This window comes from Phocoena phocoena, chromosome 20 (genome assembly GCF_963924675.1).
Source record: "Phocoena phocoena chromosome 20, mPhoPho1.1, whole genome shotgun sequence".
Classification (NCBI taxonomy): Eukaryota; Metazoa; Chordata; class Mammalia; order Artiodactyla; family Phocoenidae; genus Phocoena; species Phocoena phocoena.
Genome location: NC_089238.1, coordinates 33066874 through 33080248, shown reverse-complemented (window position 1 = coordinate 33080248; position 13375 = coordinate 33066874). Strand labels below are relative to the sequence as shown.

Below are 13375 nucleotides of genomic sequence, written 5' to 3'. Positions count from 1 at the left end.
TTGTGGTGATGGAAATGTTCAGAATCTTGAATGTGGTGTAAACCCTACACATGATTAAGTTGTACAGAACTAAATACAAACCAAAAAATGACTATAAATATAACTGAGGAAATCTGAACATGATCTGTGGATTATGTCAATGTCAGTATCCTGGTTGTGATATTGTACGATAGTTTTGCAAAATGTCACCATTGAGGGAAACTGGGTGAACAGTACACAGGACCTCACCAGCAAGGACCTTTGATGCACGGAGAGGATATAACATAGATGAAGACATTGGAATGCCAAAGATTATGTGACAGCCTGCAAGTGGCACACAGTCACAAACAGAAGCCAGGGCTCTGGACACCCATTCCTTCATTCAACAAATATTTATGTGACTGACACCAATGCCTCAGATCCCCAGTTGTAGAATCTAGGCCCTAGGGTTATAGCCATGAACAACCCTCAGGCCAGCCACAGCTCAAGGAAGTACAAATGACCCCTCGCCGTCCCTAGTGAAAAAGTCCAGGGTCACTGGCTCTGGGTGTGAACGTAAGAAGGGAGACAAAGGAGGATAATGAGGCCAAATAGCTCTGGCCCACAGCATCCGTACTGGCAAAGACACCAAACCTCCTAATGCTCTTGCTAGGAGGCAGGAGGTGCGGCTTGACCAAGAGGCCAGGACTAAAGTAACAGGATAAACACGGGCGGGCTGGGGGCCGAGGCTGGTTTGGCGCAATGCGGTTGGGTTGAGGATTAGAGAGCTGGTGTCCAAGAGTAACGCCTGCCGAAAACTACAGCTCCCAGTGTGCCCCGCGGTCCGCCCCAGCGGTCATGTGACCGCTGCTAACGTGTCTCCGCAGCCGGCCCCGGCTCAAAGCACCGCAGGTAAGTGAAAGGAGGTACAGGTTGGTGGAGGTGGAAACGTTAGGTCCCTGGGTCCCCAGGGCCGCCACCGCGTCAGAGCCCTACCCACTCCCTGCAGGGCTCTGTAGCCCGGCGTCCTCCGCCCCATACCCGCCTTCGGTCGGCCGGCCCTTGCCGCGCCTTAGCCCGGCCTGTCCCCACCTACTCTCCACCTAATCAGTCCTAGGCCCGGATCGAGCGCCGGAGCCCGTCCCCAGTTTACCTCACAGCAGCCCACTCTCCTCGCTTCAGGCCTGAGGATCGTCCCCACCCCCCGCCCTGGGTGCGCCCTGGCCCACCTTCCAATGCAGCGCACCCCTCGTATTTCTGGGATCCAGCCCCAGGCTGGCCTGGGAACCTGCTCCGGTTGGGATCCGAGGGGCCTACTGCAGTGGTTACAGCTCTGGCCTGAGCGTGTGGGCATCAGGGTTCTAGTTCTGGCTCTGCCGACGAGCCGCTGTGACATTAGTCTAGCCTCTTTCCCTCCGTGGGCCTGTTTCCCTAACTGAGCTGCTGCTCCACTCCGTGAGTTAGAGCGCCTCAGTTCCCTTCACTCTGCTGGCCCGCACAGAAACAGCTGACTCTTTCTCTGCTGACAAATTTTAGGTAGAGTTTGAGAAAGAAGAAACTGAGGGCAGAGAGGGAAGTGAGGAGAATCAGATCCCAGATCTTTGGGGAGAAGGAGCTGTAAAGAGCAGCTGTCCCTCCACCAAAGCCAGAGGTGGAAAGAGCAGGTAAGCTGGGGACCATGGAGCAGAGTAGCTTGAGGGGAGGGGGGCTGAGAGATTTCAGACCAGTGCAGAGACCTCTGTGTCTGAGATGTGAGCAGGGTGGAGGACAAGGTCTCACCGCTCAAGCAGCGCTAACTTTGCAGGGCTCTCTCTGGAGCTACGCTGGAAACTTGGGAGACCAAAACTGCCTCCACTGCTCACCGCTTTGATTTTTTGCCGAGTTGCTGGCTAGGTGGGTGGCAGGTTGCACAAGAGGAAGCCCTGTGGCAGCTGACTGATCTTTCTGGACTTGGAGCCAGCAGGGAGACATTTCCCCTGGAGCTGTGTCCCTTGGTTGCAGGCTTGGTGACAGATGTCTAAAAGCATCCAAACTCCCCCTTTTCTCTCTAATGAGTTTAAGGCTCCCAACTTTGTTCAACCATCACAGGAGGTGCAATGGCAAGCATCTGACTACCCAAGAAGCCTTGCTAGCCATTCTAAACCCCCCAGTGTGCTAGGGGCATTGGAGGGGATGTCCCTGTGATGGGCAGTGGTTAGGTCAGGCATGTGGGGAGAAAAGTAAGAATTGGCCTAAATTTTGAAGGGCTTTGAAAGCTCCACAGAATTTAGACTCTGGAGAGAGGTATGCTGGCCTGTAAGAAATTGAAATACCCACAGTTCTGGGTGAGGATTGTTCTTGCGACCCTGTGGTATAGAAACAAATGAGGAAGCCAGACAGATCTGGATCTAAATCCTGCTTTGCAACTTGCTACTTTGTGACCCTGGATGAGTGATCTGATCTCTCTGAACCTTATGACCACTGTCATAAGGAATGAATGAGATAAGATATGTCCATGACACTCCTGCCCGATGCATGGCCTCTAGTGCTGACATATCAGTACCCCTCTCTTCTGTGTTTATGTCTTATTTACCTGATAGGTCTGTAGGCCTGAAGCAGGCAGGAATTACATCTGACACATTTCTGTCTCTGCCGTCACACTGTGGCACCCAATGCAGTGTTCTGCACAGCGGCATGCCCGGGTTTGGATCTCAGCCATCTGATCTTGGGAAAGTTGTTTCACCTTTCTGTGTCTCTTGAGGTAACAGTAGTATCTGCCTTTCCCATCTAGGTTGAGGAGAGCCAGAGCCCACAGGCCTCCTAGGATAACAGCCCCAAACAGGCTGGTGGCACCCTCCAGCTGAAGGTGTTCCCTCAGCTCCCCAGGGCATGTGGTCGTGAGACAGAACCCACAGACCCTGCAGGAACAGGACTCCCAGGGCCATGGCCCAGGTCAGCATCAACAGTGACCTTGGCGAGTGGGGCTTAAGCACAGACTCCGGGGAGCGTGCCCGTCTGCTGCAGAGTCCCTCTGTGGACATAGCCCCCAAGAGCGAGGGGGAGGCCCCTCCTGGGGGTCTGGGCAGAGGCACCACTTCCACACTTGGAGCCATCTTCATCGTTGTCAATGCCTGCCTGGGCGCAGGGCTGCTCAACTTCCCAGCAGCCTTCAGCACTGCTGGGGGAGTGGCAGCTGGCATCACGCTGCAGATGGTGAGTGAGCGGGCCTGGTGGGCAAAGGTGCAGTTCTAGTGGTGGGTCTGGGCTCTTCACCTCAAAAGGGAGGCTCTGGATCAGGAGTGGTCAGTTGGAGACACATGCTACCACTCTCCCCTCCATCACACATGGCAGACATTACTAATCTATTCCAGCATTCTTTCCTTTGAGCTCAGATGAGGCTTCAAAAGCCTTCCCAGCTATCAGGGAAGTTTGGACATCGACTGCATATTTAATAATTTCATGGTTACATTTAAAAAGCAGGGCCATACCTTAGAACCATGCTGAAATATTTACTGATGAAATGATATGATAGCTCGTATTTTCTTCAGAATAATCCAGAGTGGGAGAGGGAATAGATGAAACAAGATTGGCTGTAAATTGATGATTTTTGAATTTGAGTGATGGGTACATAGGGGTCCATTATACCATTCTGTCTACCTTTGTGTATGTTTGAAATTTTCCTCAAAACTTCTTGTTTTTAAAGAAAATCTCAACTCTAGTAATCCATTAAAATTGCCCTGCAAGATAAGGCTAATTTGCCAGACGGGCATTGGGCACCGGGCCAGTAAATGCTGAGCAAGACCAGGCTGCTCTTTGCTGCCAGGCCTTTCCCACACCCTCTTGCTATGCCCCTACCCGCAGGCCATGCTGGTTTTCATCATCAGTGGCCTCGTCATCCTGGCCTACTGCTCCCAGGCCAGCAATGAGAGGACCTACCAGGAGGTGGTGTGGGCTGTGTGTGGCAAGCTGACAGGCGTGCTGTGTGAGGTGGCCATTGCCACCTACACCTTCGGGACCTGCATCGCCTTCCTCATCATCATCGGGGACCAGCAGGACAAGAGTGAGGTCCCCCCTCAGTACCCCCCCAGCCCTGGGGGTCATGCGGTGGGTGGGAAAGAGCATGGAACACCTGCCCAAGGCCTGGCCTGGGCCCGGCATTCATCTGGGAGTCCTCCCTCCTGGCTGCTGGGCCCATTAGACAGATGGAGGTCCCAGCAGAGGTGGAGGACCACACCCTGCAGTAGCCTGGCATCACGTTCCCTCCTTCCTCCCTGTGCAGTTATAGCTGTGATGGCAAAGGAGCCTGAGGGGGCCGGCGGCAGCCCCTGGTACACAGACCGCAAGTTCACCATCAGCCTCACTGCCTTCCTCTTCATCCTGCCCCTTTCCATCCCCAGGGAGATCGGCTTCCAGAAATATGCCAGGTTCGGAGGCCCCACCCCAGCCTGCGCTGGACAGCAGCTCTGATCACAGGCAGCTGGAGACCCAAGGGCTGCAGGGGAACCCCTCTGCTCCATGCCACCTCATCTCCTGGGGCAGCAAGAGTGGGCAAGGCAGGGTAGACCGGGGCTTGCAGGGGTTCCGGCATAAGACCTTCCTTTTGTGTCAGCAGCAAGGGAGACAGTGGCTCTTTGTATCAGTGAGAGATTCAGTTCCACATGTCCTTGTCAAAGAAGGGATGCATGATGATCATGTGTGAAGGCCGTCTCCTAGCCTGGGCCTTGTCTTTCCCACGGAGGATGGGACTCTTGATCATTTGGGATTGTCAGCCTGGCAGCATTTTCCATGCAGCTTGGTATGAAGGGAAGGGACTAGCTTCCTGGCTCAGAGTCTGAAAAGCTGTGGGATTCTAAGCTGTTTCCTGTGATCCTTTATCGAAGGGGTCACACTCAATGTCTCCAAGGTTTCCTTTAATGTTGACTTCCCAGTATTTGTGCCTTCAACCCTCCAGCATCTCCTACTTCTCAAAGGCCCTGCTTGTACCTCTTGCCAAGTCTGGGCTGCTCTGATTGAAGTAGCAGATGTGCTTTGAAGCCCAGCCCCCTGCTGTGGTCTCTGAGCCATGGAGCTGAACCACCTCATTTCCCAGTGGCCACAAGTGTCAGTCTGGTCCTCTCCTGGCTTCCTAAATGTGGCTTGTTTCTCTGCAACTTATGTCTCATGCATTTCTTGAGTCTTTGTTTGGGATAGTCTCCCAGTTGGTTCATTAGACACTTGTGGTCACTAAAGTTAAGGGTGGATGTCCCTGGGGATGGAATGAGAGAAAAGGCAGCTGGGGATAGGTGGGAAGAAAAGAAGCTTAATCTATCCTTCCTGGCAGCTTCCTGAGCGTCGTGGGCACCTGGTATGTCACTGCCATCGTTATCATCAAATACATCTGGCCTGATAAAGAGATGACCCCAGCGGACATCCTGAACAGGTGGGTGAGGGCCCCCGGGAGACACATGGGGTAGAAGCTGCCACTCGGGCCCCAGGAGGTGCTGGGTCAGGCATCAAAAAGCCACACAGGTGCTCTTCCCAAGGCTCATTAGCTCACTGGGGATTGACTCATTGGTCATTTTAGGAAGGAGGCAAGAGGTCCTGATCTCTTTTTGCTGGAGAGAAGAGTGACAGCCAGAGATGAGGGAGACTTTGCCACTGATGTCCAACAGATGAGCCAATGTGAGACTAGGCCTCAGGTTATGGAAACTGCCACGGTGGAATTGCACATCTGTTTCAACATGTGCTTATCTGTAATATCTGTATCTTCCACGTGAGGATGAATCCATTTTCTTAATTAAAAAAAAAAAAGTTTCCTTTTTCTTGAAAGGAACAAATCAGAGAAGCAAAAGCCCAAGTGCAAGAGCCAAAAGTTCTGGATTTTGGTCCCAGGAGGGCCTTCCAGAGCCTCGGTTTACTGACCTGTAAATGGAGATGTGTCCTCTCCCAGTCCCCAGACTTCTGTGGGTTGAATGTGTGCATGCTGGCTGGTGGAGGCCGTGGGGGGCTGAATGAAGAGTAAGAGCATGGTGGTGGTTGGTGACTCTGAGGGGCTCCCGGGCAGCAGCATCTTGTGTGTTTGTCCGCAGGCCAGCTTCCTGGATAGCTGTGTTCAATGCCATGCCCACCATCTGCTTCGGATTTCAGGTGCTAGTTGCAAGGTCCCTTTTGTCCCCTTAGCTCACTCCCCATCCTGGGATGGAATCCACGTTACAGGCAGGATGGGGGAGTCCTGGAAGGAAGGACGGAGTGGGGGCCCCAGGACTTGCCCCTTATCCTTGGGGGTGAGGTCACTTGCCCACCATGACCCCGCCCTTCACCCTGACAGTGCCACGTGAGCAGTGTTCCCGTCTTCAACAGCATGCGGCGGCCTGAGGTGAAGACCTGGGGTGGGGTGGTGACGGCCGCCATGGTCATAGCCCTCGCTGTCTACATGGGCACAGGTGAGTGCTCCCCTCCGAGGGCAGGGCTTAGAGGGCTCCCACTCTCCCTCTTTGTCCCCAAGTCGTCTGGCCCAGGATTTCCTGGGGACAGCCCTGCACTCCCAACACGTCAAACACTTCTGTAGGCACTGGCTGGAACTTGGGCCACCCTGGGCCTCCTCCTGCCCAAATGAGAAAGATATATGCATGCATTCATTCAGCAGCTCTCAGTGGGTGCCTAGTAAGTCCCAGGAACTTTCTCAGCGTGGGGGATGCCATGGAGGTAGATAGACCCGGTCCTGCCCTCATGGAATTGACAATCTAGTCGGAGAGAGAGTCTTACAGGAGCAAGTCAGGAATCAGTAAGGAAATCCAGACAGTGGTGAGTGCCATGGTAACAGGGAAGCAGGAAGCTGTGAGTGGGAATGAGTGGGGTTGGCTTTGGTGGGTAGGTCACAGGTGGCTCCTCTCTGGGGATGTGGCAACTGGGGAAGGCCAAATCATGAGAAGGAGCTAGAATCTGAAGAGCTGGGGGAAAAGCATTCCAGACAGACGAACCAAGAAACATCAAGTCCCTGAGGCCGGGACAGAAGAAGGTCTGCATAGCTGGAGTGGAGCGAGTTGAGGGTGGGTGGCGGGCAGCACGGCCAGACAGGGAACACAGCCTGATCCCTGAGGACTGTTGGGAGGCAGAGAGGAAGCGTTTCAGCAGGGGCGTGGCTCGGGGACACCCGGCTCTGGGTGTTGTGTAGAAAATGGTTTGGGTGAGGGAGCAGCGCTGGGAGACCACAAAGAATGGCCCTGTGATTCCTTCCACAGATGGTTCTCAGGACCAGCACTGTTCTAGTTTCTGAAGACACAGCCAGGAACAAGGGTGGCAAATAGGCAGAGTCCCGTTCTCCTGGGGCGACAGACAATAAACAAGTAAAAAAAAAAAGTTCCAAGAGAGAGGAGTGCTCTGAGGAACACAGAACAGGGTGGTGTGAGGGAGTGCCTGGGGGCAGGGATGATTGTGGATGGGCTGGGTGGGGAAGCATTCTCTGAGGAGGGGACAACGGAGCTGAGACCTGAATGATGAGGAGATGGGCAGACAGAACGTTAATGCGGAAGCTCTGAGACAGGAACTGCTGGGTGAGTTCAAGATCAGAAAGGTGACGGTGTGGGGGTGGGAGATGTGAGAAGTCAGGGAGGGAGGCTTCTGATCCCAGCCTCGACACCCCTCTGAGCCTCAGTCTCAGCCTGCAGAGCTGCTCTGTCATCTCCCCACCTGCTGCTGGACCCAGCAGTGAACAGTCCATGGCCCCAACCCTCCGAGGGTCGCCTGGACCCAGCCCTCTTGTCCCTGCCCTCAGGCATCTGTGGCTTCCTGACCTTTGGAGCTGCTGTGGACCCCGATGTGCTCCTGTCCTACCCATCGGAGGACATGGCTGTGGCCGTCGCCCGCGCCTTCATCATCCTGAGCGTGCTAACCTCCTACCCCATCCTGCACTTCTGTGGGCGGTGAGTCCCCTCTCCACCCCACCGGGGTGCTCCCTTTCACCAGGGCCTCTGAAAGCCCTTTGAACATGGGCCTTGTGTAGAATCCATTTTATAGAAGGAGAACTGGAAGCCCAGAGGAAAGAGTCAGTGCCTCGCATGGCCCTGCAAGTACTCCCAGCCAGGTCTTTGGGGGTCCCCTTTGTCCCAGAGTCACCAGAACATTCTGTGAGTCCTCTGAGAACCTCTAGTCCAGATCCTTTCCTGAACACCCTGCTTTCTGGGTACCCCAGACCCTTCCTTTTCAGGAGACTAGTAGTATATGTTTCCATGGGGTGTGCTAGTCCTGGGCCAGGCAAGGCACTAAGCCGTTCCCTTTCACCATCCCGTCCAGTCCCCACGGCAACCCTGAGAAGAGTGCTGCTAGGCCCATTTCAAAGAAGAGGAAACTGAGGCCCAGGGGTTAGAGTCTTACCGACAATCCACCCAGTCGGGGGTCTGGCTCCCTGGCTGGAGGTGGGGAGCTGTTAGCAGCGGCGCCTCTGAGCCGCTCTCTGTGTGGGCAGGGCGGTGGTCGAAGGCCTGTGGCTGCGCTACCAGGGGATGCCGGTGGAGGAGGACGTGGGGCGGGAGCGGCGGCGGCGAGTACTGCAGACGCTGGTCTGGTTCCTGCTTACCCTGCTGCTGGCGCTCTTCATCCCTGACATTGGCAAGGTCATCTCGGTCATTGGAGGGCTGGCCGCCTGCTTCATCTTCGTCTTCCCAGGTGTGGACCCCTGGCATCCCCGCAGCACTCTCTCCCAGGGCCTCCTGGCCTGAGCGTGTCACCTCCCGGGTTATTGATCACCCACTTCAGGCTCTGGTGTGTTTAAACGTTACCTCCTGCAAAGAAGGCGTAGTTGTCATCTCCATTTCACTGGTGAGGAGGTGTGAGGATCAGAGAGGGTAACAAGCTTGCCTAGAGGTTAACAAACTCAGCTAAAGACTAATAGAAGCTTTTCAAACCCAAGTCTGTCTAGGTCCACAGCCTATACTCTTAACTCTTCATTCAGGTACCTGTTACTCCCCGACTATCAGGGATCTGGGTGGGTCAGCCCATGACGGGGTAATTAGGGTCTGGTGGTGGCACCCTGACATGGGTCGGGAGACCTGAGTTTCAGACACAGTCTGCCACCAGATCCCTGGGCAACTGTCCTATCTGCCCAGTCATGAGTTCTGCCTGTACCCAGCTTACTTCTCTCTAGGAGGCCACCTGGAAATCCCTTGCCACTTTGCTTGGAGCAAGGGGGACACATCTGCTCAGAAGTGCACTGGGAAGGGCCCTGCAATGTAGACACCACTGAGTCACCTCCCTGTGCTGCCCCTTTAGCTCTGGGGCTTGCATGCAGCCCAAGGGGTGCCTGGCAGGTGCTGGCTCCTCCTGGGAGACCAGATGCCAGGTCTCCAGCTGGGTGCAGAGTGGAGACAGGCGGAATGTGTGGAGGAGTAAACACAGGCCTTTCTCCACCCACCATCACTGCCTCCTGGCAAAGGGGGAGGCTGGACTGCTGGGTGGTGGTGGGGGGATGCCCACCCAAGCTCCCAGGGCCACCTCTTCTCTTCTAGGGCTGTGCCTCATTCAAGCCAAACTCTCTGAGATGGAGGAAGTCAAGCCAGCCAGGTAAAGCAGGGCCTAGCCCGTGGTCCTCTCAGGGAGGTACTGGATGGGGGGTGGCCTTTAAATGGATAGGAGTCAGGAGACTTGTGTACTTTGAAAAACTTTAAAAAATACTTCTTTTAAAATGTGTAACATGTTAGTTGTAACAGTTCAAATACTACTGAGGATTTGTTTTTAATTTTTTAATTTAATTTTATTTTTTTATACAGCAGGTTCTCAGTAGTCATCAACTACTGAGGATTTTAGAGAAAAAAATGGAAGTCCCTCTTACCCCACAGCCCACTCCCCACCGCTCCCTTCTCCTGAGAGAGCTCCATGAGATCAGCACAGCCTGTGCCCTTGTAGACTGTTTCTGTGTGTGCACATGTGTCTGTGTACACAAAGCTATGCACGTGTATACACAAACACATGGGGTTTTGTGTCTGGTTAGGTTTTTTCAAAAATGGTTTCTGCTACTTGCTTTTTTCACTTAACCACGTATTTTGGAGATCATTCTATGTCCACACAAGAAGATCTACTGCTTCCTTTTTCCATGGCCGTAGAATATTTTGCTGTTTGAATGTGTCCTGAATGTAAACACACTTCTGCATGTACACCTTGGCACAGCTGTTCGAGGATCTCAGTAGCATCGATTCTTAGAAGGAAATTGCTCCATCATAAGGCACGCTCATTTTTACTCTGGCACACGGGTTCAAATTACCCTCCAAAAAGGCAGTACCAGTCAGAGTCCCAGAAGCAGTGAATGAAAGTGCCCTGTTCCCCACACCCCTGCCAGGACTGTATATAGCAGCCTTTTCAATATTTGTTAGTCTAATGGATACAAAACACTACATGTTTAAAAAATTAACCATTTTTACCATTTTAAAGTGTTCAGTTCAGTGATATTGAGTTCACTCATATTTTTGTGTAACCATCCCCACCCTCTACCTCCAGAACTTTTTCATCATCCTAAACTGAAATTCTGTACCCATTAAACAATAATTCCCCATTCCCTCTCCCCTCGCTGCCACCATTCTACTTTTTGTGTGAATTTGACTCTTCTAGGTACCTCATGTAACTGGAATTATACAGTATTTATCTTTTTGTACCTGACTTCTTTCACTTAGCATAATGTCCTCAAGGTCCATCTATGTTGTAGCAGCCTTTTTAAGGCTGAATAATCCATTGTGTGTATAGGCCACATTTTGCAAAACACTGCATTCTTTTAATATGTGCATGTCTCTGAATGGTAGAGAAGTTATGACCAGGTTGCATGCTTTTTAAAAAAAATATTGTGCAAGTAATACTCATTGATTATAGAAAACTTTAAAAATACAGACAAGTCTAAGGAAGAAAATAATAATCACCTTTAATATCCAGATATAACCAGGAAATTTCTTGGCAGTCCAGTGATTAGGACTCTGTGCTGTCACTGCTGAGGGCATGGGTTCAATCCCTGGTCAGGGAATTAAGATCCCACAAGCCAGGCGGGCAAAAAAAGGAAAAAAAAAAAAAAAAAAAGAAAGAAAAAAAAATTCCAGTTGTAACCCTGTAGCTATTTTTGATACATATCTTTGCAGATGTCTCCTTTTTTATTTATTTATTTTTTTAATGAAATGGATCACTCCGTGTGACCTGCTTTTTCCTGACCATCTTTCCATCAGGAGATATGCATTCTTTTTTTTTTTTAATATTTATTTATTTGGCTGTCCCAGGTCTTAGTTGCAGCACATGGGATCTTCCATTATGGCATGTGGGATCTTTTAGTTGTGGCATGCAGGATCTTTAGTTGTGGCACGCGGGGGTCTTTAGTTGCAGCATGCGAACTCTTAGTTGCGGCATGTGGGATCTAGTTCCCTGATCAGGGATGGAATCCGGGCCCCCTGCATTGGGAGCTCGGAGTCTTAGCCACTGGACCACCAGGGAAGTCCCAGGAGACATGATTCTAATTCTGGTCCTGCCCTTGGTGTGCTGTGACCAGTCAATTAATCCCATTAGGTCTTGGCCTCTTTACCCATGGTCTAGGGATCATGCACCCAGCCCCATAAACTGTTGTATAAAAGTCATTGAGAAGTAGGAAGTGCTCTTCCCACAGGAAAAGTGGTATAAGTAATTAGAGTAATTAACTGATATATATATATATATATATATATATATATATATATATATATATATATATATGGAAGTTGGCAAATTCACAAGTGGATCGACTGACCAGGCCCTCTCTCACCCTCTGCTCTACAGCTGGTGGGCGATGGTCAGTTACGGAGTCCTCTTGGTCACCCTGGGAGCCTTCATCTTCGGCCAGACCACAGCCAACGCCATTTTTGTGGATCTCTTGGCATAACCAGTGCCTCCCAGGGAATTCTTGGCCTTTGCCATTGGACCCTGGAACCCATCTCGTAGAGCTTCAGGACCACCCTGAGTCCGGCATCATTCCCCTCTACTGGTGGGATGACATCTGGACATCTTTTTCCAGGGACAGTTCTGGGGTGAAATCAGGCCCCACAACCCTGGACAGCTCCCTTCCTGCCCCCGCATCCTGGCAGTGCCATGAATGGTAGGAGGAGGTCTCGTGTCACAGAAGAACCTTCCCCCCTCTTCCACCTCTCAATTTCTCCATGCCTGGAAGCCACGGGTGAAGAGAGTCGGTAGGTCTCCGAAGGAACAACTCAGCCTGACTTCCCTCTGGAGAAAGAGTGTGGACCAAGGGCTGCCATCCTCCACAGAGAAGCCTGCCCTGAGTAGGGGCTGTGCTCATTACCCCGGGGCTCAGTGCCTGCTCCAGTCTGTCGGCAGCCCAGCCAGCAAGTTCCAAAGGTAGCACTGAAATCATACAGGTGTGCCAAGGCAGGCAGATGGATGCCTTGTCCACTGCCTCCTGGGCCTGTGGTGAGCCTGAGAGCCCTCTTGCCCATGGCTGGTTGACATTTCCCAAGCCTTTTGGGGCCTCACCCTGTCTTCTTACCCAGACCTGATGGTCCAGGCATCCCTCTGCTCCTCCATCCCCAGACATCACCAAGTCTAATGTTTACAAACGGTGCCAGCCCAGCTCTGAGCCAGGGGCCAGGGGCCAGGGGCCGTCCCGTGCCACGGTGCTGTGAGTACTCCTCCCTTAACTTTCCCCAAGGCGGGGAGTGTGCTTTTCTCTCAGATTCCTGATGGGTCCCTCTTTTCAGAGGCACAAGGGTGGGTGAGGGAGCAATCTGGGAACCCCATGCAGGCTGCGCTGGTGAGGATCAAGGTGAACCTGTCTGGCATCTTCACTTTGAATGGCTGCTTCTCTTCTCCCTGCCCTGCACGTCCCCCCTTCCCTGCCAACCCAGCCTGGTACCCTGGAGACAAGAAAGGCAGCTGAGTGGCCACTGACTAGGCAACATCTGAGTGTAGTCACGCCAGCCTACAAGTTTCCCTTCCAGTCTGGAGCTTGTCTGCTCCTGTCCCCCATCACCTCTTCGCCACCACCCCATTTTTCTAGGTAGCTCAGTCTCTCCTGTTCACATAAGTATGGGGGTGGGGGTGGACCAAACCCTCTCTCGTCCACTTCCTCAGCTCCACAGGTCTACCAGGCCTGGCCTCGGCGGCCTGTCGATCACACTGAGGTCACACCTATGTTGTGCCCCAGGTGGGGTGAGGAAGGATATTTTCCCCTTTCATATTTTGAACACCTTGGCCACTCACTTAGGCCAAGCCTAGGCACCGAATCAGGCTTCCTCTGCCTGGAACACCTAGCGTTCTCCCTGGCCCCTCCTGCCTAAAACCTCTGAACGCAGTCGTGGGGTGAGAGGGATCCCTGCCCTCAGGACAGTGAGACAGAAGAAGCAGAGCCTTGCTGGGGCCAAACAGGCTTCTGCTCAGACCCCCGGACTGGGTGACCTGCCTTTCCTCACGTTCCCTGGGGGCCAGACCCACGTGGCCGTTTTCT

The 13375-nt window shown here is 52.7% G+C and overlaps 1 protein-coding gene across 1 annotated transcript; it reads left to right on the top strand.

The window, feature by feature from the left end:
- Positions 1–2880: 2880 nt before the first annotated feature.
- SLC38A7 (solute carrier family 38 member 7) lies at positions 2881–12708 on the top strand. The gene is made up of 10 exons (XM_065899028.1): positions 2881–3150; positions 3799–3997; positions 4217–4361; positions 5258–5356; positions 6006–6063; positions 6245–6359; positions 7691–7838; positions 8381–8580; positions 9420–9474; positions 11695–12708. The coding sequence occupies exons 1-10, from the start codon at positions 2881–2883 to the stop codon at positions 11795–11797; spliced, it is 1392 nt and encodes a 463-aa protein (XP_065755100.1). The 3' UTR covers positions 11798–12708.
- The last annotated feature ends 667 nt before the right edge of the window (positions 12709–13375 follow it).

Coding starts and splice junctions, on each gene's coding strand:
- SLC38A7 (XM_065899028.1), top strand. CDS start 2,881: ATGGCCCAGGTCAGCATCAACAGTGACCTTGGCGAGTGGGGCTTAAGC. Junction 6,360..7,690: donor CGCTGTCTACATGGGCACAG/GTGAGTGCTCCC, acceptor CCCTGCCCTCAG/GCATCTGTGGCTTCCTGACC. Junction 7,839..8,380: donor ATCCTGCACTTCTGTGGGCG/GTGAGTCCCCTC, acceptor CTGTGTGGGCAG/GGCGGTGGTCGAAGGCCTGT.